This window comes from Mycteria americana, chromosome 12 (assembly GCF_035582795.1).
Source record: "Mycteria americana isolate JAX WOST 10 ecotype Jacksonville Zoo and Gardens chromosome 12, USCA_MyAme_1.0, whole genome shotgun sequence".
NCBI classification, from domain to species: domain Eukaryota; kingdom Metazoa; phylum Chordata; class Aves; order Ciconiiformes; family Ciconiidae; genus Mycteria; species Mycteria americana.
The window spans coordinates 6313058-6336121 of NC_134376.1; the positions used below are offsets into that span (position 1 = coordinate 6313058).

Genomic DNA, 23064 nt, shown 5'->3' on the forward strand with positions numbered 1-23064 from the left:
TTGGAGGTACTTAGGTCCCTCTTGTGCAGTTTTCAGGATAAGAGATGCAATGCTGTATTTCGGGACAATGTTCTCTCTCTACCCTCGATGCTAGTTAAGAGCCGGATCAACATAAAAGAGAGCTAAAGGATCCAAGCCTGACCTAGGTCATTTGGTAGTGAATGGGGGAATACAGCAATGAGCTGTAATTTGAGCAGCCCTTTTCCCCTTTCTGCTGGGTAACGGCTTCTAGTAGTTTAATGTATTCAAAGTAATAAAAGTTTAACTCAGCCAGTTATATAAAATTATTGATAAAAATCAGAAGAGTTTAGACAGGAATATTGTTAGTTCAAAAAGCGGAAAATGCCTGCTGAAAGTGGCATCTGGTGAACAAGAGAGACAAGGACTGGAAATTAATTGAGGAAAAGGGATGTGATGGGAATTAGGCCGAGAAAACAGCAAGAGGAGATAGGCTCTTCCTCTCCTTATCCCTTCTCGAGGGCATACCTGGTCCCTGGAGCTACCCTGAGGGGCTGTCTCGAAGGGAATGGTCTTGGGAACCTCCCCACCTCTTAAGCTTGCACAAAGTGCTGAAAATTATGTAGCATATGGGTTTGTATTTCTCCTGTTACTGCCTTCCTGTTGCTTATTTTCCTCATTCAGTTCTGCTGCTTTTCTTTCTCTTTTCTCTGCTTTCTGTCTTGACTGCATCATGTGCAGAACTGCAGGGAAGGTCCAGCTGGAGGAGTGGGTAGTGGCAACGTCTAACACAGCGTTATGCTGGTACGAGTGTGCCAGGCCTGACCGGAGGCTGGTGAGATCATGTTCTGCTTGGATTGTCCAGCAGGCAAAACTGCAAGTAAGAGGAAGCTTTTATCAATGGATTCCTTATTTTTTTGCTGTTCTCTTCATTCTTGTTCTGTGAGGACCTATTTGCCTGCACTGTGCTGCCTTCGGAAAAGCAGAATTGGATCCCAACAATAAGCCACTCCATCTTATCTGAACTAACTTTCTTTTTGCCCTGGAAAAGACATAAATAACATTTTAAATATATTCTGTGAGATTGGCAGGCAGGGATGTTTTCCTCACTGAAACCCAAACAATTAAAGGAAACAAGCTGCATATTTTGAATTTTGAAATGCTTAATACCTTAACTGTTTTACTTTTTTTTTAATAAACGATTAATGAGGTTTTAATTGCAATAATTTGCTGTGGCACAAAGTTGTGCCTTGGCCTGAACATGAAACTCTCCAATAGTTTTAATCCTGGTTGAGGAAAGCAGGTCCGTGTCAACATTTAACCGCTCGAGCCAGTTTCATCTCTAGAGATACCACCATGCCGTTCTCTCTTTTTGCACCTCAGGGTCATCAAATTTTCAGTCCAGGTAGTTTTGGCGCTTGAAAATTGGGAGAACACAGAAATGACATAAAATGCTCTACAGTCCCTGTGCCCTTCCCTCCTCATTCTCCTTCAACGGCTATAAAAACCCAGCAGAATCTCATCACGCCGCTACTGAGCGTACCTGGCACTAATTTGTCACCGCTGTATGTCAGGCGAGACCTGCCCTGATGCTTTCCACGGCTGCATTCACTAGAGCGTGTGGGCATTCACTCTCCCGTCTCCTTTTCCCATTACACACTCCATTTTTTTTCTCTCTATGCAGCCAACACAAGAGACCCCAGATCACAACAACAGATTACTCGCCCACCCGCTCCGTCCTCCCTTCTCCCCTGGGAAGGTGGCCATGATTTATCTGCTCATGTCGATGAGCAGGTGGCAGTTGGACTCAAGGCTGAGCCCGCTTAGCCTATGATAAATAACATATTTACCAGCCCTTCCATCTTCAAATGCTGTCCACATGCAGTCCAGAAAGCAGCACAAAACTCTTAAATAGCAAACACATCCAGGCTTCAGCAGACGCAGGAAACAGGAGCTATAATGAGTGTTTTCCTGCTTAGAAGTAGGTTGGAATTGAAGCCTGCTCCTCATCCCGGTACCTTTTATTCACATTCCTGGAATTATCTGGCACGCTTGCTTTATCCCCAGCCATCTGTGATGGGCTGAGCTGGGAGAGATAAGCTCAGTAATCAGAAAATTGAGGGAAGCATTTCTGGCTGTGATAATCTTATCAGGCAGCTAATATACATTAACATTTGTACAGCCTGATGATGCAGGTGGGCCTTTGCTTATTTTTTCTTCCTGGATGCCTTTCGACAGGCAGGGGGAGAATGCAGGGCTTCGGGGTGCCAGGGGGAAAGTTGGCTAAAACCTCTTTTCTACCCTCTCTCTTCTGCTCCGTCCCTGTGGTATCAGAAAGGGGAGGGAGAATAATCCAACCATCCCTTTCCTGCCCTTTCCTGCTAACAGTGCTGCCATGCTCTGTCTGTCTTTTCTGGTAAGCCTGGAAGGGCAAAGAGGCAATATGTCAAAATTTCAGTTCTGGCTGAGCAGTATGACTGCACGTGTCAATAAGCTCCTCTTCCTTGTAAAACTGGGGAGCTTCTGCCAGCTTGCTGCTTTTGCAAGAAGTTTGCCGTTGCAACGGGATTTTGCTCTAGAAGTTTAATCACTGCTGTTGAAGGCAATGGGGTATTAGTGGGCTGTTTCCCTGATGCTGAGCCCTGAGTGTTCTGTGGTCGTAAGTTTTGCATATGTAATTAGGGCTGGATTGCTTATTGTTTTTCTCCTGAGTGAAAAATACAGTTTCTGTCAATGGATTTATTAGGGGAATTAGTTGCCAGGTGCTAAAAGACAGATGACAAAGGAAATCCAAAATCTGAAGGATGAGCGTGAAGGAGGTCTAAGCTGGGAGATGGTGCTGGAACAGAAGTTTGAGTATTCTCTAGGTAGTTTGTCTCTGCTTGTACTTCATAATAAATCATTTTCTGAGGGGTTTAGAAACACGTAACATATGTCATTTATCAATCTGTGCATTGTCTTGATAGCTGAATTAGGGATACAGATTCCCATAAGTCGGGGAGCCTGGGAATGGTAGAGTCTGGGTAAGAAGTTCTCATGTCTGTAGAGTTATGAGGTACTTTCTTGTGAGTTCCTTCCCAAGCAAGGCCAGAGGCAAAAGTATTCTTAATTGTTCCTTCCACCAGACCTACCTGAGCAGCTTGAGCCAGAAGTGTATATTGGCAAGTGCTGGAAATATTCCCCAGTCTTTTGGATTCAATGTTTGTGTGTCAGAGTTGTCCTGGACAAGACAGCATAATCCTGTGGTTCAATTCTTCTCAGGAGGAATTGAAGCTAAATGAGGTTGAACTGTCAATACTGAATCTCGGGTACCAGCGAGCTCATAATACCACACAGATAATTCTCTGCATCCCATTATCCATGGGGGACAGGTTGGGGAAGTATCTGGAAGAGAAGCAGAAGCTTTCCTTAGAAACAGTCAACTTTCTGTGCCTCATCTACCTTGGAGAAAATGTTGGGAAAGGCAAAAGGGATTGCAAAGGGAAGCAGGGTTAACCGAGGTTTTGACATTCAACCCACGAAGAGTTGTGCTTCGCGTCCGTATCCTGAGAAAGGTCTGAACTGTGCAGACCACCATGATTTCCCCCTCCTCCCTTTGCTGTTCGTGTGTCCCCCTTATTAGTACTGGAGGAACTAATGCCTTTTCTCTTCTGCAGCTGGAGGTGGAGATGAAGGTCCTGAAGTCTCAAGAGTGCACAGCTGAGCAAAGTACCGTCATCACCAAGGAGGAGGTTGACATGCTCAGGTAGGCAAAGCAAGGGGAAGGCTGAGAAGAATCTACTATTTTCAGTGGAACCAACGAGAAGGGATGTGCCCAGGGCAGTTTCACTGCCTGCTCTGGTTATTGCCATCTTGTGCTAGAGCACCAGGTACAAGACCTCACCATGCTACAACGCAAGACAAAGTATATGTGTATAGATGGTGCTAGGTACCTAGGCTGCCTGCTATTCAGGGAACAGCATGGTAGCATTGATCAGAACATGTTTTCCTTGTATTTCTGAAGTAGGATGTTCTTTTCCCGAGCACGCTTTTTACTTTCCCACCAGCTTTTACAGACAGGAGAAATCCATGAAGCATTAACAGAAAGCCTCAGCCCCTGATCTTTCCTGCATTTAGATATTTTATAAGCTTTTCTATCTTTTGGGAGGCCGCAGGCTCTTTTCTTTGAATGTTTGGGGTCTCTTGCACTCAGTTAATTTATAAGACTGGCTCCTGCATCACTATTCCCCTGTTGACTTTCTTTCCTGTGGAAACAGCATTGCTGTTTGTTTCTTATTTTGACCAAATCTTGACTGTAAATACAGGATCTGTTGGCATGTGTGTAAAGAGGTTTAGAATCCAGCTTTTGTAATACTGATGCGCGTGTAGCACTGGAGATAAAAGAGGGATGTTTCCCCTCGTGCATTGCTGCAGATGGCAGAGGGGTACCTGTTGTGATTCAGTGAAAGCGAAGTTACAAAACAGCATTTCAGCAGAAGATACATGGGAACTTACAAAAGGTACAGTGAAGCTAGACAACCTTTCCATGTATTTATTAAAGCATTTACAGCTTCCATTCCAAAGCAGGTGACACAATAAATACTGAGCACAGAAAAGTTCATCTGTTTCTGACTGTTTAATAAAGTTCCTTTTATTTAAGCTGAGCAAATCAGATCTTGACAGGCTGAGTTTTTTATTCTCAGCTGATGTAAGACTTTGGCTGGAGTTTCATTTCTTAATTCTTTTATATCTTCAGCTCCATCACTCTAAAGCGTTACTGCCTCTTAGGACTGAAAGCAAGATTTTGCAGCAAGCAGAATCTTGCAGAAAGCAGAAATTACTGGCCTGTACGTTATGACTTTGCTCTTGTGCTTTGCCTCTGGAGCTTGTTTTACAGCTTTGAAAGCCCAGCTCCATAGTAGAGGGGAGGTGTTTGAAAATAACACATGTTCAGCTAAGCTGTTCCAATACGTTTTAGGGCTGTACACCTAATCTTAGAGACTCGCTCCTGGAGTGTAGTTCCCTCAAGGTGACAGTGTAATAGTTCTGAAGACCCAAGGCATACATCTCCCTTTTTTATTCTATCATATGTTTGAGTTCTGGTAGAGGATGTATGCTATGGCTTCCCTTTTTCAGGGGGATAAACCTGTCTCCATCTGCTTTTGCGTATTGTGGATGTTTGTTTGACCTGAGCTCATTCAGGTTTTTCCTTTGGTAAGGCACACTAGACCCTCTGAAACCTGATGTTTATACTGCTGCAGAAGTATTCAGCACCTCCTCAGCAACATTAAACCCGTCGCTCCTGGTTAATATTATGCCTTTCTATCAGTAAAGCCAGCATTCTGTTTGCTGTCTTCTGGGAGCTGAAGGTTTGCGGAGTATTTCTACAGTACCTCCTCGGTCTCTCCCTCCCTGGGTTGGTGTGGGCTGCAGCACCCTTTCATGTAGGAGATGTTCGGTCTCTTTATTTTCACCTCCAAGACTCATTATTCGGTGTTTATCTTCCCTGAGCAGCATTTGCCATCTGTTAACTGAGCAGCTTCAGGAACAGCGTGTGTAGGGGGAAACAGCTGGATTGCCACATAGGCCAGGACCACTTCATATTGTGGAAGGCTTGTGGCAGTGGGGACAGAGATGTCTGGTCTTGCTCTGAATTAAAACCTATTTCCTGGGCAGGGACAAGTGGAGCTCGCAAGTACCTGCTTGTTATGGGATTGTGGTGTTAGGTTCTGCTCAAAGGTAGCCCTAAAACCCTCTACATAATGGTTTTTTCCCCTCTCTTTTTTGTTTTTAAAGAATTTCCTTTGACTACTAATCTCATCTCTCTCCTTTCATGAAATTGTGTCAAAGCCTCCACACAAAGTATGACAGAAACACGGGCCTATTCCCAGTAAAGCTGTCGATGGTGCGGAGCTATTCTCCAGTGAGGAGCCATACGCTGAAAGCTGTTTCAGCAAAGAGGCTAAGCTTCTCCAGTTGTTTCCTGGTGATATTTTTGTCTTTTCTTCTCTTTCCCATTTCAGTACCGTGTGCCCCTGAAGCTATGGATGCACAGAGGCCACAGTCCCAGGATCTAATTCCAGGCTGTTTTTTCTGTTGCTTTTTACTGAACCACTTTTTGTTGTCACGGCTGATTTAAATACTTGTCCCAGGCCCTGATGCTAGTCTTTTAGCTACAAAGCTGTTCCAAAAAGCATGGATTTGTTTGTTTTTAATCACCCTTTTCACTGCTCAGCTCTAACAGTAGATGACTTGGTGCAAAGTGTTCTCTTTCTTCTGGAGCTCTCTGTTGGAGAGCTGGTAAGCCAGTCCCTGCTCCTTTTTCCTTACTGTTGGCTACTATTGCTGCTTCAGGTGTCTTCTCAGGCTCTCGAGCACTCCGTTCAGCATTGCAGAATCAACTCCATAAAGATTTTTTTCTTATGTTTCTACACTTAAGCAGTCGAAGGATATGGTTGGGCCTTATTTTGTGTTTTCTGGTGTTTTCTGTGCATTGCACAAGAAACTGGGCCAAGTTCTTTCTTCATAGAAGAGGCTCCTTCTCAAAGGAGTGCAAGATAAATCACTATCTTCCTCCAGGCTTTTTGGGGTTCAGGGGTAATGTGCTGTGGTCCACGCCAGAACACTCCTTGTGGCTCGGCTGGATGTGTCCTCTCCATACAGCAGAGGTGAACTGGGTAGCTGTGGTTAAAGAGCAGAAGGGAGGAGAATAGAGATTAATATGGGAAGGCATTGGGTCTGCTGTGCTCGTCCTCCTCCTGTGTCCTTGTGGGCCTCAACAGGACCGGTTTACTCAATTTTATGTAGCTGCTAAGGAGGAACGAGCAACATGAGCTCCACTGTTACTCCTTCCTTCTACAGACCGCTGCCAGAAATTAATCCTGGCAGAAAACGGGGGGAAGAATGCAAACTTTCAAATTGGAAAGTGGGGAGAGAAATGCCACAGCTTATGAGAGAGTTACTTCCATTTCTGTAGCTTATTGTGGTCTTTGAAATCCCATTAAGCTGCAGTACAATGTGTCTGCTCTTCTGGACTGAGCCTAGCCTCTCCAGTTAGGTGCTGTCATGAAGGAATGTGAAAAATAGAGGAAAACCAGCAGAAGCCAGCAAGGGGAGTCTGCAGAGAAGGAACGGACTGTGAGCCTCCAGGCATTTACATATACACCCCGTGGTTAGAAGCTAAATTCTGAAAACAAAAGCAGGAGAGACATAAAGGAGAAAAAAAATCCATATTAAACCTTTGAATCTGTATTCACCTCCTGTGAGTGAATGAGAGCTTTTAAAAATATATCTTTTGTCTCATTTTTCTTTAGTATGGAAAGTAAATTTGCAGTGAGAAACTTGAAAGACTTTATCAGTTTTTCCTCCTCCTCTTGAGAACAAAGTGCTCTTTCGTCAGACCTTTTATAACTTTAAATGTGAAACTCTCTCCCAGCATCATCGTTTCTGAAGAGACAATAAAAGCCGGTGCTAATGCTGCCATTTCTCACACTTCTTGCTGCTCCCTCTGAAATCATATTTGTTTATATTCTGCAGATCTTATGAAAAGAAAAAGTGGTCAAACTGTTGAGTTCATGCACTGTGGGGTATGGCAAAGCAGAGAGCATTTAGGCATTAGCACCTTTTAGAGGGAAGGTGATAACTGTGCAGAAACTAGTATTTCAGAACCTATAAATAAAAGTAATATATTTAAAAAGAACTTCACTAAAGACTTAAGTGGCAACAGCTGAAGGACCTTTTCAGCTGGAACAAATCTGAACTTTTCCTTTCTGCTGTCAAACTGCAACCCCAGTAAATCCTAAATGTTTTCTGTGGATTTAGTGACTGGGTAGAGTTACAGTAATTCAAAAGAAATTCATGTCCTTGCCAATGCCTATTAGTCACACTTGCTGGAATTCTGTCTGCTCCGCTCCTAACACCGTCTCAATGCCATCTGGATCCCTTAATAGCGTCTTCCCAACACATACATTTTCTGCTCCATTCAATAGTTTCCTGTTCAGCAATAGCTTTTCCACATGGCCATGTCCTCTTTGCAGATGAGGCCTCCGTGAGACATGTCCTCATCAGTGATATCCACGCTGCTCTGTAACACATCTGAGAACGCTGAAAATGAATAAAAGAAAGATAAAGGGGTGATGGTGGGGAGTTGTCACTGGTTAACTCCACTGAAAAGCTCTGGACTGAGAGAGACTTTTGGAAGTGCCTAGATGCTGTTGAAAATCAAACAGATTCACCCCTTCTTCCTTTCTAAAATTGAAGCAGCCTGGCCTTTCTAGCAGCCGTCGCTCACCATCTAAGCACTTTTTAGATAGACTGAATGCACATGGTGGGATGTCTCCTGCTTCTCACAAGTGTCATTTCAGGAGACCTGAGGCTGTAGGTTTGTTTAGTTTGGGTTTTTTTTTTTTTTTTCCTTGCTCCCTTTTCTAATTTGGGACAGTGAAACATGCAGTGGAGGCAATATAAAGCTTAGTTTTCAAAAGTGGGAAAATCCACAAGGCTGAGCGAATGCCAATGTATCTTTATTCTTGCACTAAATTTGATCTTATGAAAGGCTGCAGAGAAGGCTTGAATTTACCTTGTGCCTGTGGAGCCTTCCACTCTGGGTTAAGCTGTCTACATGTGATGCAGGAAAAGTCTTCCAGAAATGCAAGAGATCTTTGGCAGGGTTTAAATATGTTCATGTTTTCAAACCCCTGTATGGAGAAGAAGTTGGTAAATTTTCCAGAAATCAATCCAAATTATTTTTCCATGTATCACAAAATTTGAATGGTGTCAGTATTTCAGAAAGTAACTGATGTTTCTTCCTCCCTTGTGCTGCAAGGCTGCTTTTAAAATGGGCACCAGGATTCACTCCGGGCCAGACATTATGTTGATAGATGGTTCTGCTGCACCCAGATGTTTCTGTACTCTGCTTTTTGTGGTTCTCACATGAATTTATCTTGGATTGTTCTCCCTACCTGAAAGTAACTCCCATATGTAACAAGTTGAGGCATGCAAATTCGTGATAAAACAGCATCACGTATCTTGTGCAGATGTCCCTGGACAGAGAGCGCACAAGGTGCATGCAGACTAAGGCTGCCTTTGTGGATGCTGGCGCATCCAAAAGCAGTACACAGTTGGCCCTGTACCTGAATTTACGTAAACGAAAAAATTCAAGTGCCAAGCAAGTAAATATTTTTTCAATATTTGCCTGCTGTATCTTAACCACCAGCTGCAAATGCTTTGCTGTGTTTATATATAGATAGGATTTCCCTTGCTTCTCTCTCTTTGCCATTGGGAAGAGCTCCCCAGGGCTGGAAAGCAAAGCTAGAATAGCACAAACTGTTTGCTAATGGTTCTTAATGCTTTCCCACTGGAGATCCAGGACACTTAACAGTGTTAAAAATAGGTTAGAAGAGGGATAAGTAGTGAAAGCGCTAGTCAGTCCTAAAAACCTCTCTGGTACAAAGAGGTTACAGCAATGTTCCCGGTCCTCAGCGCAGAGGAAGCAGCAAGTTTTGTCTGAAGGAGAGCAGAGCCGAGGCAGCGTGGAGGGGAGCTCCATGCACCTCGGTGGGCTGACCTTCCCCCCGCACGCAGCGGGAAGCCCCACGCCGTGTCTGGAAAGAAGGATGTCCCGATGATACCTCGATAGCCGGGATACTGGGAAGGAGCAGGCATCCGAGAGATGAGCCCAAGGGCAAGCTCATGGGGGAGAGGCTGTGATCGCGGGCGCTCTTGTGCGTGCTGCTGGTCGCAAAATACGCGGTCTGGGTATGTCTGCTGCCTGACCGCCAGCACCCCGGGCTTTGAATCACCGCTCTTTCTTCGGTGGGGCACAAACAAATTATTAAATCTTAAAATTGCAGGTGAAGTAGCACAAAAATATAATGACTTAAACCTACCCGTGTTACAGCTCACTTGCATCTCGGATCTTTGTGTTTTCTGGTGACTGCTATGAATGATTTTTAAAGGGCATCTAAGAGGCCTGAGCTTAAACCTCCACATGAAGAGAAGTTCTGCAGGCAGATAACGGCAACGTCACAGCTTATTTGGGAGGCTGGATGGGGAGAAATTTGTTCTAAATTAAAATTCAGCATGTCAAGTATGGAGAAAGTACTGATGAGAGTCCTGTGTCTGGCTCTGACCTTTCAGTAGCTGCTGCGCTGTTGTTCCCCGGAAAAAAATGTTGCTGCTCTTGTGGCCTGTTCTGCAATCCATTTAGAAACATGCCATTAAAAGCATTAATTCCATTTTGAATTTCCATTTTTTCCGACCTTTTCAGTCTCCTGCTTCTTCAGCATCCTTCATCCCTGCTAGCTTTGTGTCTCTTCTGGAAATTATTGATGATCTTTTTTAATGGCCTAGACAATGCTAAAAGCCGCTCCTCCGCATTTTAGAAGCTTCCAAGAGTGAAAAAAGATGATACTTTATAATATCTGAAAATTACCAGCAGGGGTCGGGCTTACAAATAATTTAAGCGATTCAAGCTGCATATTTATAAAGGAGACGTTTCTGTGCTGAACATGTTGTAGATCAACCAGCTTCTATGGAAAAGTCTGTAACTCTTGCCCAGTGAATAGGAGAGATGACTTCTTCGTTGTACCTGAAATTTCTGTTGCATAATTTTGGGATATTGGCAGATGGGTGCATTGTTCATTGTCACGGTGCAAGGATTTTCAGCTTAATTTAGATAATTTAAGTGAGTATTATCAAGCAAGATAATTAATTTTTAAAAAATATTCTGGAAAAGGATCCTGAGAAAATTGAATGCAAAGATCAGTGTTAATATACATTAGTTGCACAGTTAATCCCAGGAAGTTGACATGCGAAAGGTGAGGTTCTTGAAGCAGCATTAAGGTTTTTGTACTCTGTACTTAAATGCAAGCAAAAATGTTATATCGAACGTTTTATAATAATATCTCCTGCCTAACAGGTTTGATAGAGTTCTCTGAAGGATTCAACGATCATTTGGCTAAGGCTGATATGGTTGATATAATATATTTGACCTTTCAAAAAGCTTTGAGCCAAAGGTCACAAAGAAACTTTACTCTGATGGAATAAGAAAGTAAGTTCTTTGTTGTATTAATAAGAACATAAAAATCACAGGGGGCTGGCTGTCCCAGTGTACTGTCTGCGGGGATGGCCGGTGGTGGATGACCATGCGAACAGGGCAAAGCTCCTGGGGTATTTTGCCAGAAGGCTCTCCTAGCTTCTAGTGCCTTGTCTTCAGGATTTCCTGGGCCAGAGATAATATAATGTCTTTCTACTTTGTAAAGTAGATGCATTTAGTAAATGCATCTACTAAAGCTTGATGCATTTTCCTTCCATTAATTTGCTTATGTAATACAAAGTTAAAAAACGGAAAATCAAAGAATAAATGTTGTTTTCACAATACCGAGGGTCTTCAGCTAGGTCCTAGAATGGGTTTTATTGGGAACTTGTTGTCCAACACGGAGGAGTTTGCGAGTAGCGAGGTGACAGAATTTGAGATAATATGAAATTATTCGGCTTATCAGACTGTTCAGAGTTTCAGAAGAATCTTATGATGCTGCTCGAGATGGGAAATGAAGTTGTACGTCAATAATTGCAAAGCCCATGCGCATAAGAAAAAATGCCTTTACTTTTACTCCCACAATAGTGGGCTCTAAATGAGCTGTTATCACTCAAGAAAGAGATCTGACATTATTGTGAAAAGTTTTCTAAAAATACCAGGTAAGTGCTCAGTAGTTAAAAAGACAAATAGAATACTAGGAATTATCAGAAAAGAAGATGAGAACAAAACAGAAAGCCTCATTATACCACTGAATACATCTGAGTGCTGTTTGTAGTTCTAGCTTTTCTCATAGCAAAACATCTATATAAAACTTGAAGAAGAACAAGGAAGGGCAATAAAGATGAGCAGAAATATGGAAAATCCTTGCTGTGAGGAAAGACGAAATTGAGATTCTTCAGGAAATAATAGAGGCAGCCTGTAAAGTGGTATGGAGAGGGGAATATGGTACAATTATTCACAACTTTTCATAGCAGAACTAACAGGTACTCAGTGAAATAATCACATGTGAAGTATAAAACAAAATGAACTGATTTTTCATACAGCACGTAATTAAATTGTGGAACTTACTGCCAAGGAGTGTTGTGAGGAGGCCAAAAGTATAAATCAGATCAAAAAGAGATTTGATGCACTCATGGACATTTTAGCTGTTGGTGGTTACTAAATATGATGGTCTAGGCTGAGTCTGTGGTTCAGGAATTACCTAAGTTGGATTTGCTTTATATTCAAGTTGTATATTTTTAATATACTATTACAAATTATATTTTCATCATACAAACTTGTATCTTTTAGTCATATGTTTTAACTGCCTCGGTAGTGTAGCTTTGTGGTACTGGATACAGGAATAATCTGATACTGCTTGTGATTTCATCTTTTACTTGATTATTTGTGGTGGGACTGTGCAGAGACACAGTGTCTATTAACTTTCCCTTCTTCTCCAGGCTGAAAATTGAGGAGCTGGAAGCTGAACGCAGCAAGCTGGAAGAGGAGAACAGATCTCTGGAAATGAAACTGGAGAAGCTAACTCTGCAGGTAGGAAATGTGGAGGTCCAGAGCAGCTGGAGAGCCTGACGTGGTCCATTTGCCATAGCTGTTCGAACAGATGTGCCAGAATGCTCACAGCACACAACTTCACTTCCCTCAATCTGGGCAAGGCATTTTTCGGAAGCCTGTGCAAACCACACCAACACACCTGTATCTCTAACCGTGTTACTGGAGTGTTTTGATGTCATATGCAGTCACACAAATGCAGTTGTCTTTTTTGATGCCTTTGCCTAGAACCTCTTCTGTTTCTTCTTGGAGCCTTAAAAACTGTTCCATTTTAAATAACTCCACTACCGTAAGTTGTCTGTCTCCAAATTAATTTGTGCCAAAGCGGGAGTGTAGACAGGGCTTAACAGCACAGAGCTGATACGAAAATTTGAGCTCCGTTTGTACTGAAGACTCCATTGCTGCTATTGGCGATGGAGACAGAGACCACCAGTTTGTGGCCTCGTTAGGTAGTAGTTTTCCAAGTCAGGAAGCATCAGTGCTGTTGAGAGGATGACATGGCAGCATCTCCAGACCACGGACATGGAGAGCAGAAGGTGTGGATTCAGAAGGATGAAAGGGTGTGTTTCTTTTGCTGTGCTACTGTGCGTGCTTCACCTTTTCCTGAGGTAGTGCTGTCCTATATGGCAGAAGGTCTCCAGCTTTGCACTCTGGATAGATCTGTGAAGTCTCACCCTCCTCGAAGGAGGGCAAGGGCACCTGCAGCAGTTGAGTGGACTGTCTGTTCAGCTTGCTGTCATTCTGGGAACAGCTTTCCTGTGCCCCGGAGGGGCATGGGAGTTTTTTCAAGGTTTTATAGTGTTTCCTGTTTGAAAGGTGCTGGAGGAAACAAGAATCTGAGCCTGTTTGTTTAATCAAAGCCCATCCTGCTATGAACAGTGTTATCTCTCCCTTCTGTTCTCTCTGATATGCTGAACAATTCGGCATTGTAACATTTCATTCTCTTAATTTTTCTTTCTTTCTCTCTTCTTTTATTCCATTTTCGTGTAAATTGCTTCTTGGTAGAAAACCTGCAGGTTTGAAATTATCCAGATTTCAGACAGACCATTGATTTTATCTTGACACCTATTAGAGGCGAATCAAATCTTTTTTTTTTTATTACCAATTCCTAGAGACAGGGGAAGTGACAGCTTTGATAAAGCAGGGAGCTAAGAGCTGCTGAGCATCTCTGCTGAGCCATGTTTAGTGTGAAACCTGTCACCCGGCTCGCCTTTAATTGGGTTTCAGTCATCAGAAGGAGATGAAAGGTTTGGGCTGGTGTTTGGATGCTTAGGTCTCCAACAAACACAACAGGAGCTTTGGTTTCAGAGCAGATTACAACTCACTCAGGTCACATTTAATCTGCCAGCCTTGTCTTACAATGGCTGCTGGCTTGCCAGGAAGGCCTGACCAGAGGAATTCCCTATTTTCTTTGTGATACCTGGAGGTGCTTTGCTTTCTTTGCTTATACTGCTCTTAAGATGCCAAAACACCAAGCTTTTTAAATTGCACATTCAAAGAGGAAAGTTCCTAAGTCTTTGGTGTAGTCTTGCTAATTGTCTGCCTTCTGGTCCTTGGTAGAGGAGATCATCATCAACTACTGTTTGGATGGCTGAGTTTTCACAGTATAGAAAAGTAATGTGGTGATAGGAACGAGATGGGACCTTCATACAGTGGTAAAGCTACTATACAACAACAGTTGTACTGTTCCCCAACGAGGCTTTGAAAGCTCGTCACAGGATCCCCATGATGTGTATCATTAATGGTGCTTGTTGTTTGAGTATGGTATTGTGCATGTCAGGGCTTTGTGGAGAAAGTGGGGGAGAACAGGAACAACCTGCAGATAGAGCAGAGTAAAAATTGTATGGGAAGGATGAGGTAACATGTAGGTGTGGAAAAAGAGAAGGGAGGTGGTCAACTGGCTTAGCAGGTCCAGGAAAGAGAAATCCTCAGTCCTCCCAATGGCTAGTTAGTGAGCTGAATTAAGGTAATCATGCTCTTACATCTGCTTTCCCAAGGCTGAGGACATTGCTTTAATTCTTTATTTAACAGGAGGTAGCTCCCCTTCCTTAGCTTCTCACTTTACTTGTGTCTTAGAAGACTGGCTGCCAAAAGCAACTTCTCCAAAGGAGGAAGAGTAGAGAGGAGAGCATAAATATAGGAATATGTAAGCTGAATGCTAAAATGTCGGTATTGTTCAGTATGTGCCCAACTGAATGGTCAATATTTCAGGACTCCTCAGAAGGGAAAACATAATCCTTCCCATTTTTTATTCACTTTGAGAATCAAATATCTTGACAGGCCAAGCTTAGAATGACTTCTTTTATAAACACATTGGAAGAAGGTTCCTTACAGTGGCAACCCACTAAGTTAAGGATAAGCTTAGAAATTCACCTCTTCTATCAGTGCTGAGCAAATACGCTGAAAATATTATTATACACTCAGATAAGGTCACTGAAATGTTGCTAGTTTGACATGTTATTTATTCCCATCTCTGAAAGAAATCACTGGGAAATGATGGGTTAAAATAACCTCTCTTTATCACAGAGGGGAAAAAAAGGCAAGACAAACTTTAGATACAGAAATTACAAGAAAATTTTACTGAACGGAAAGATGATTTAAATGACAAACATGGGAAAAGCATGTCATCAAATCAAATAAAAGTGTAAGAAAGTAGGGGGTGACATTAAACAAGGTAAGATGAGGGCAATTTCTGACAAATCTTTATCTGCAGTTCCTTTTTTAAAATAAAACCTCTGACTTTCTGGAATTGTATCTACTAAATGAAAGATACATAGAAGGCGTGTATTAAAGTTGTGAATTTGGAAGAGGATGAGGCAGGATGTAGAATTAAGGCTTTGGCTGCTTTACAGTGGACTGAAGTCTGCTGAGTTCACAAAGCTGTGTTCGGAGAATGAAATCTAGGGAGATACGGCTAATATTTGGTAATTAAAAACGTCAATGTTTGACTGTATTGATGTGTGGAAAGGAGTAGTTTTAAAAATGTTTGCTTCCTCTTGCATCCTTTTGTATCTGAGTACTGGCACATGAATTTTGCTCATTTCTGCTCTGGCTGCTGCTACAATAGCCCACTTTGTGAACTACAGGACCCTGACGGACTGGCCAGAGGGTGAGCGAGCACATGGAAAGGTACTTTTGTGTTAGGTGTGTGATTCACGCTCCCTGAGCTCAATATTAGCAAATAAAGAAACTGAGATACTGATAGCTATCTGCAGCGGTGTATATAGCATCTGACATCTCTTTGTATTTTGTGCTTGTGTGGGGACAGCTTGAATTATGGCTGAAGGCGCTTTCCATCTCCACACACCCCTTCTTCCAAAACCCCTTGGCTCTTGACACCTAGCTGCAGGCTGCATTGATTTTCCTTCACTGGTATAAAGACTTTAGCATGGATATTACTCACTGGTCAGGTCTTTACTGCTAATAAAAACCTCAGATTACAAAAACAAAGAAATGTTGGAACTGTAGAGAAATGACACGCTGCTGGGGGTGCCTCCCCATCACCCAGCACATTATCTTAATAAAAACATTTGAACTGTGGCTCAGGAGAGGGATCCAAATAATATATGTAAAGAGGGGGTTTAACCAGGCAATTTTATCTCCTCTCCTCTACCCTTCTTTCTTTCAATGAAGCAAAAAAGGCTTCCAGGAAAGCAAATGCTCTGTTACTGCTTGGCCTATGGTGAGCAGACTTGCTGAGATTTCAGTGCAAAGGTTTGGTTTGTTTAGTTATCCGAAACGATCTGGACCATCTTCCCGAGCTGCTGGTGGAAAAGTGCAACTCGATGCCAAGAACAAAAGAGACTGATCTGATCAAATCAGTGCTTTTTGGATAAAGTGGGAGGAAAGACTTGTGAGGAGTGTTCAATTAGCATTTCTTACTGCTAGGAGCCTTGTGTTTACAGGCAACCAGGCGGATGTGAAGTGTTCCTTATGCAAATGCTACTCTCCTGCTTTTCCTCCTCTCCTCTACTCTTGGAGCTGAAGGAGAAGAGATTCTTCAAGTTTGGCTGCTTCAAGGAAGATTGATTAAAATCAGCTGCAGTTTGACTTAATTGGATCCATATGCTTGGAGAGGGAACAGGACTAGTTAGAAGTCCTCGTAATTAGTTCACAGCTGGTTGGTGAGAAAAATGAAACTCCAGTTAGAGTTCAGATAAGTGGATCTGTACAGATAAAAGGCAGGGAGATGATTTTTTTTTTTTACAATGAGATGGGTTGGGGCTTGAAAATCGGCTCTAGTCCCATAGCCAAGCTAGCAACCTAATCCCTTTGAGCGTATGCATGTGAATTTATTTTGTCCATATAAAGAAGGAGTCTTTATTTTCTTGCTCATTTCTGAGTTAAAGGAATCACCTGTGGATGCTGGCAGTCAAGGAAACCTGAACAAGATCACAGAAAGCTGGGAGAGGATCTCAGGGACTTGTTGAGACCCTACAAGAGTGGTTTGGCTGTGTGAAAGGTTCATGGTTTGGCACAAACTCTGAACTGATCAACTTTCTGCGTGATGCCATTGGTCACAGTAATAACTAGTTGTGTTTAACCTTTCTGCTGGTCAGTAATATAACAACAGCACTCATAAAAATGTAATATTATTCATACATATGGAAATAATTTATTTTTGCCCATTATCTCAAGGAGCTTGGAAAGAGTGGACTACCTATGTGGTATGGGGACAGTCGTCAGAAGACTTTCTCCAGCCAGAAGTTGGTATTTATGCTAAATTTTGCTGTTGGAATAGAAGGGACTGAATTCTCTACTACAGTGTCCACAAAGGAGCTGCCTGAGAAAAACATACTAAACATACTAATGAGGTCATGCTGACATGACTTTATTAATGTGTTTTGAGGTGTTCATTAACGTACGTGCATTAGTTCCTTTCTAAATGTCTAACTTTGCTATCGTTATCGACTATTTTACAATTTAAGATATTAAACTGGTTAAATTAAATCTTGGTTTCTTCCAGGCTTTAAATTGATTATTTTTGCACAAATTAAAGCGTAAACGACTTGTCCACTTCAGTGGTAGTTGTGTTGTAGCTGTAATGATGTGAAGATAAGAAATAAGCAGGTTCTGCAAGCAGAAATATTATTGTTTTTTTAGTAAGAGTAGCTGATATAATTGGTTAAAGTTCGATACAAATAGAGTGGGTGTCTGAAGATTTGTCCTATTTGTCTACTTTAGGTTATTTTAATTGGCCTGCCTAAGCTAGCATGGACTTGTGGTGGTTGGTCCCACCAAAGCGGGAGGCTCTGCAGGGAGAGCGGGTGGCTGCTGTCTGCTGTATGACGTTCTTCAAGAGCCAAACGCCCATGGATGATGAAGGTGCTGGGGCATCCGGAGTGCTCTCATGTTTGTTTTTTCCCTTATCTCTGCAGCCTTTGTGCCTGGACAAGTCTAGTCTCCCTCTTATCCTAGCACTGTGTTTTGAGGGACTAACAAAACATCTGGGAGCTGTACTCCAAGCACAGATTCCTCTGTGTGGTGGACAGGGAATGTTTCTCCTCTTTAAGCATTAATGACTCATTTTATAGTTAGGACTTTGGCGGCCAGGCAGTAACTAGCTTGGAGTTAAGAGCCCAAGGCAAAGTTGAGGTCATTTAACAGTCTAACTGTTCATTATGTGACCAGTGAAGAATAATGAATGAATCATTTACACTGTTATAAAACTTAAAGGGACATTGTCAACCTTTCAAGGTTCCCTAATTGACCTCTCAAATGCTCACCAGTCTTCTTCCTGGATTATCTCCATGCTTTCCCTTTCACAAACTTCCTGTCCTTTTTCCTTCATCTGTGCATGCTGTGGTCCACCTTAGCCTCTGTGGCACAGCTGGTCCTCATTGAAAACCTCAGGTGGTCAAGTTCAGCCCCCTTTTTTTTTAAAAAAAAAAAAAAAAAAGGCTTCTTTAAATGGGTTTGGGCAAACCACTTGGCATCTCTTCGGTCAGGTATAGCTTTTGGCAAGGTGTAGGAACGAATTTGTGTACTTCAGAGGGATTTAATTATGCAATAGAATAGCTGAGAACATACAGCAGGAGACCCAGTAAAAAGAAGATGAACTAAGCAGAGAAGTGCAGGTCCAGGTCTGCAGAAGGTCGTATCGTATCGTACTGCCCGGCTCATCCCAGTACATTGAGTTTCACGGGAGCATGTGGGAGTGGATGGGGAACAGAGCGATTTGTGATCCTTTCCACAGACTCCTGATTTTATCAGCAATAAGCTCATCTTTTAGAGGCAAAGGTTATCTTCTAAATTTCACAGGCTGCAGCAAGTCTTTCCTGATGTAAGGAAGCGTGTATCTGCTCAAGTGTATACGGGCAGAGACCACTCTGGGGGTCACTCCACAGTTTTGCTCAGAACACCAATGAACAACACGTGATAAACATCTATGTTGCCTTGGTTAAATTTATACCATTTCTATTAATTATTGACCCAATAGCCCAAGTGTAGCACAGGCAATTCACTCAGGGATTGGCATTCCTAATTCTTAGCCTCATTTCAAAGGTATTTTCACGTACTGGCAGCTACCTTTACACTTTCAGGAGTCTTCCCATGACCTAAATGCCTCTACTGCTCACTGTAAGCATATCACCTAGATGTCATGGGTATCCCATATCATTTATGACAGATCAGAGGTATGTGGTGCTTGTATAGAAGCAAGCTGGCTGTGATTGCAGCAAGGACGGAGTGAATCTGGTAGCGTGGGTAACAGTAGCACTGGAGATGGTATGGCACAGGCAGTAACGTGCCAGGGGCAGAGAAGCACCGTGGAGTCACTGAGCATGTACTCTGGTGGTTAGCATGAGCAAAAACCTCTGCTGTTACACTTTCACTTCAATTATTGCTTGAACTAGTTAGGTCAAACTGCTTTGCTGTGTAGGTGTCTCCAGTGTTCACGGTGAACTGCCAAGGGTATATGTTAAAGTGCTACCCAAATGAAGGCGAGGGAGAAGAACTTCCCCTATAATGTGCCCATAAATTGTGCTAAAAGGATTATATGTGTTATTTGGGAGAAAACACCGTGTATCTTGTGCCATGTGGATTCGGTACTGAAGAATGTTCTAGAACCGGTGTCAACTGGAAGGAGTGTAGAACCTGCTGTGCTCCAAGCCTCGAGGACTACATGACACTGAATTAGCTGGGGCTATGCAAATATTTGTACATGTTAATTCTGAATACATCGCATTTATTAGAATTAACGGGAATTAGAAACATTCCGTGGGAGCGGAGAGGAGAAGTATAAACATGTCATCAAGTCGTAGATTTGTCATTGGGTGGTTCAAGGAGAAGCTGTTTCTTGGCCTCAGCGGCCCTGATAAATGTGATGTGCAAAGTGGATGTTGAATAAAACAAGGACATGCACAGTACAGACTTGCTAATGTTTGTTAACATCAGGGACCAGGAGTGCATAGATTCACATTTGTGCAGGGAAATTTTACCAACGTGCCCTTTAAAAAAGATTTTTTAAAGGAATTTGTACATTGAATATTAAACACCTTAAGGTCTATAAATTTTACTGCCAGAGCTAATGCTGTATTGTTTGTTTCATGCAGCACCTTTCTCGAAGTTCTGCAGAAACTGATTAACGCTTGCATAATACATTTAACACAAAAATCCATAATAAATTCATTAATGTACTTCTGCCACTATCCCTGAAAATATCAGCAGTTGTGTGGCATAACACAGCTCATTAGATGAGCAGAAGGGGAAGAAGGGTGAGCGCTGGATTTCCTGAACAGCTCTGAAACAGGGAAAGGTCAGTGCACTAAGCGTCAATACCTGAGCAGCAGCACAGAGAGCTCAGAGAAAGCAGGGAGAGAGCTGGGGCAGGCGAATTGTCCTGCTGGAAAGGGTCACTGTACTGGTAGACATGAAGCATAAACTTTAAGAGGTGCCATCCATGCTAGGGTAGAAAAATCAGTGACGAGCACAAAATGCAGATGAGGATGCTGCTACACTGAGGAGGAGGTTGCTCCTAGAGTGCGTGTATTCTGCAGGGGGCAAACGCCAGGAAATTGTTGAAGTCCTGCGGCAGTACAAGAAAGCTGGCTTGAAGCAAGCCTTTCTTTTCTGAACAAGTATTGCAGAATGAATGGTGAGGTTTCAAAAGTGGTGCAAGACTTGGTTGCGTGGCAGGGGGTCACTAAACCGCTAAATCCGGGGAATAGTCTCTGTGTGTGTACCACTTTCGTGAATGGAAAGTACGGCGACAGAGACACTGCTCTGTTAGTGTTCTTGTATGATCAAAAGAGCGAGGATGTAAGAAAATGAGTAATTTCCGCTACAATTACATGCTCAGACACACAGTTGTGTTTCTAAAATGCCCCACCCAACATATGATGCTAGCTGATGAAGCAGTAGTAAGTAGCAACTACAGAAGGCTCCTGTGCAAGAAGAGCATTTCGCTGATTCCCCAGCATCATCCTGCAGGTGAAAGCAAAGGCTAAGGAGACAAACACAACCATTTTAAAAAGAGACTTCACTTTTAAGCTCCTCTAATCTTATTTATCACACAGCAAAGAAAAAGCAAAGTTTCAGGAAACAGTAAGAGTGACTGTCCCTTTATAGTTTTCTGGTTTTTCTCTGTAGTCATTTGATGGCACGAATTAGTTTTCAATTGTTCTTTCTTCATTTTCTGTTATTCTTCTGCTGCTTTGAATTCTGCTACGATGTCACAGAAACAAAACAAAAATGTCGTTTAGACCCGTATAGGTTTGTTTACTGAAGCTTTGTGCTTTTTCTCAGATTTCTATGAATACCACGTCCGTAAGTTACAGCTCTCTCCATATTGGGCTTTTAGCATTACTTGTTATCATTTCAGCCTTTGTTTGATGACCCAATTATTTTTGAATTTTTGATTAAAACAAAGTAATAGGTCACAGTTCCATGCTGTCCTTGTCTTTGCCACTTCTGTTGTGGTCAGGCTTTTTGCCACTGGTCTATGTGAAGTGAAAGGTTTCAGTAATATTCTGCAACAGTTTTATCCTTCTGATAAGGAGACTCTGGTTACGGTGCAGGATTTTTCCTCTACTATTTGGTATGCGGACAACTCGACACAGTCTCTAAGAGACAGAAGACCAGGATGTGTTACCCAGATTATGGAAAAGAGATGAAATCAGAGTTTAGCCAAATTTTTTGGTGTGTGTGTGATGGGGAGAACAGGAAAATCTGCCTGTTTCTTGTCATAATGATGAAGTTGTAAAGATGTTAAAATACACGTGAGAAGATGGGGAGATACTCTGAGCTGAGCCTCTGATGGAGATGGCAGTGTGCTCCGGAGAAATACGTATTCTTTGTGTGACCTCTCTCAGGGCGACTCAAGCGTGTGAGATGTTGATGTGTTATCTTACATATCCCAGAACCCTTCCCTTTGATCAGACCAACCTACCGCCTGTTTGACGCCCAGAGGCAGAGATCTACATAAAGAAAATGGGTTTTCCCTAAAGAATTTTATCAAATAGTAGAAGGGAAACTTGACGTGCCTCTGGCACTCAAATGCTTGGCATTGAGCAATTCGATTTGCAGTCCAGGCTTGCTAGGGATCGGAGCTCGTGATGTGCCTGGGGAGACCCAGGGGTGTAAGCAGGGAGAAGGAACACCCTGATGTCAGAGCATCTCTGCCAGCGCACCCCGAATGCAGTCGGATCGTGATACGATCTCTTCCCAGTCTAAGTTGCCAAATTTGCCTCAATTTCCATTTGCTATTGTTTGATAATACTCAAGAGAGACATAGATGCAGACGAGTCAGAAAAAAGTAATTGTTTTTGACAGCTTTCCTACCTAGATTTGAAAGACAGGTAACAGTAGAATGGAAAACTATGCCTAATTTAGGTAGAAGGGCTGTTCTCTTTAAATGAGGATAGACAGTCAGGATGGCAGGATATGTGAAACGCTGCAGAAAGAGCATCTTCTTTGTATCTTTTTTTAAAAATCAGTAGTGCCACATGAGGCAGTTCTGTGTGTACGAAGGGGGGGTGGTGTCTGTAAAGCCCAGTTGTGTTAAATACAGATGGGAGGGTTCCCAGGTGATCCGTCACATCTGTGCTTACCCAAGCATGGGGTTCGGCTCATAAGGAGCACTGCTGCTTCCCCTGATCAACATTTAAACCCCATGTATCTTAAATAATACAGAAGCTGTGCCTGTTCTTTGCATTTTTGGCAGGACATTTAAAATGAAATCAAAAGTCCCTGAAAACTATTGTGCATGTTGGACACAACATAAGATGTTCGGTCGAGATTGTGACCTTTCAGAACAAAGACACTGCTTTTGAAAAGGGGCTTCATTGTGCTTCTGGCTCGAGTAAGATGAAAAACTTGAAAAACCAGTAACATGAAGGCTGTGCAGCAACGATGAGCTGCACAGAGATCCTCTCGTGTATTTTTGGTTGTCTTCCAGTGGATACATCCTTTCTCTCTGTGCAATACTACCACAGTTGCAATCAGTAGTAATTACAGAAATTTTCTCATTTTTATGAGTAGGGGGATGTGAAAAGCTGTTGGCAGGGCAGTCTCTGCAAGGCAGCTCAGCTGTGGAGTTGCTT

General features: G+C 42.6%; 1 protein-coding gene across 5 annotated transcripts in view; it reads left to right on the forward strand.

The window, feature by feature from the left end:
* Positions 1–23064, forward strand: part of MAD1L1 (mitotic arrest deficient 1 like 1) — a 381442-nt gene that overhangs the window by 204091 nt on the left and 154287 nt on the right. For all 5 annotated transcript variants that reach the window (XM_075514959.1, XM_075514957.1, XM_075514958.1 and 2 more), the window contains 2 exons: positions 3615–3703; positions 12415–12505. In XM_075514959.1, coding sequence (XP_075371074.1) covers positions 3615–3703; positions 12415–12505 — 180 coding nt within the window. The remainder of the gene's footprint in view (positions 1–3614; positions 3704–12414; positions 12506–23064) is intronic.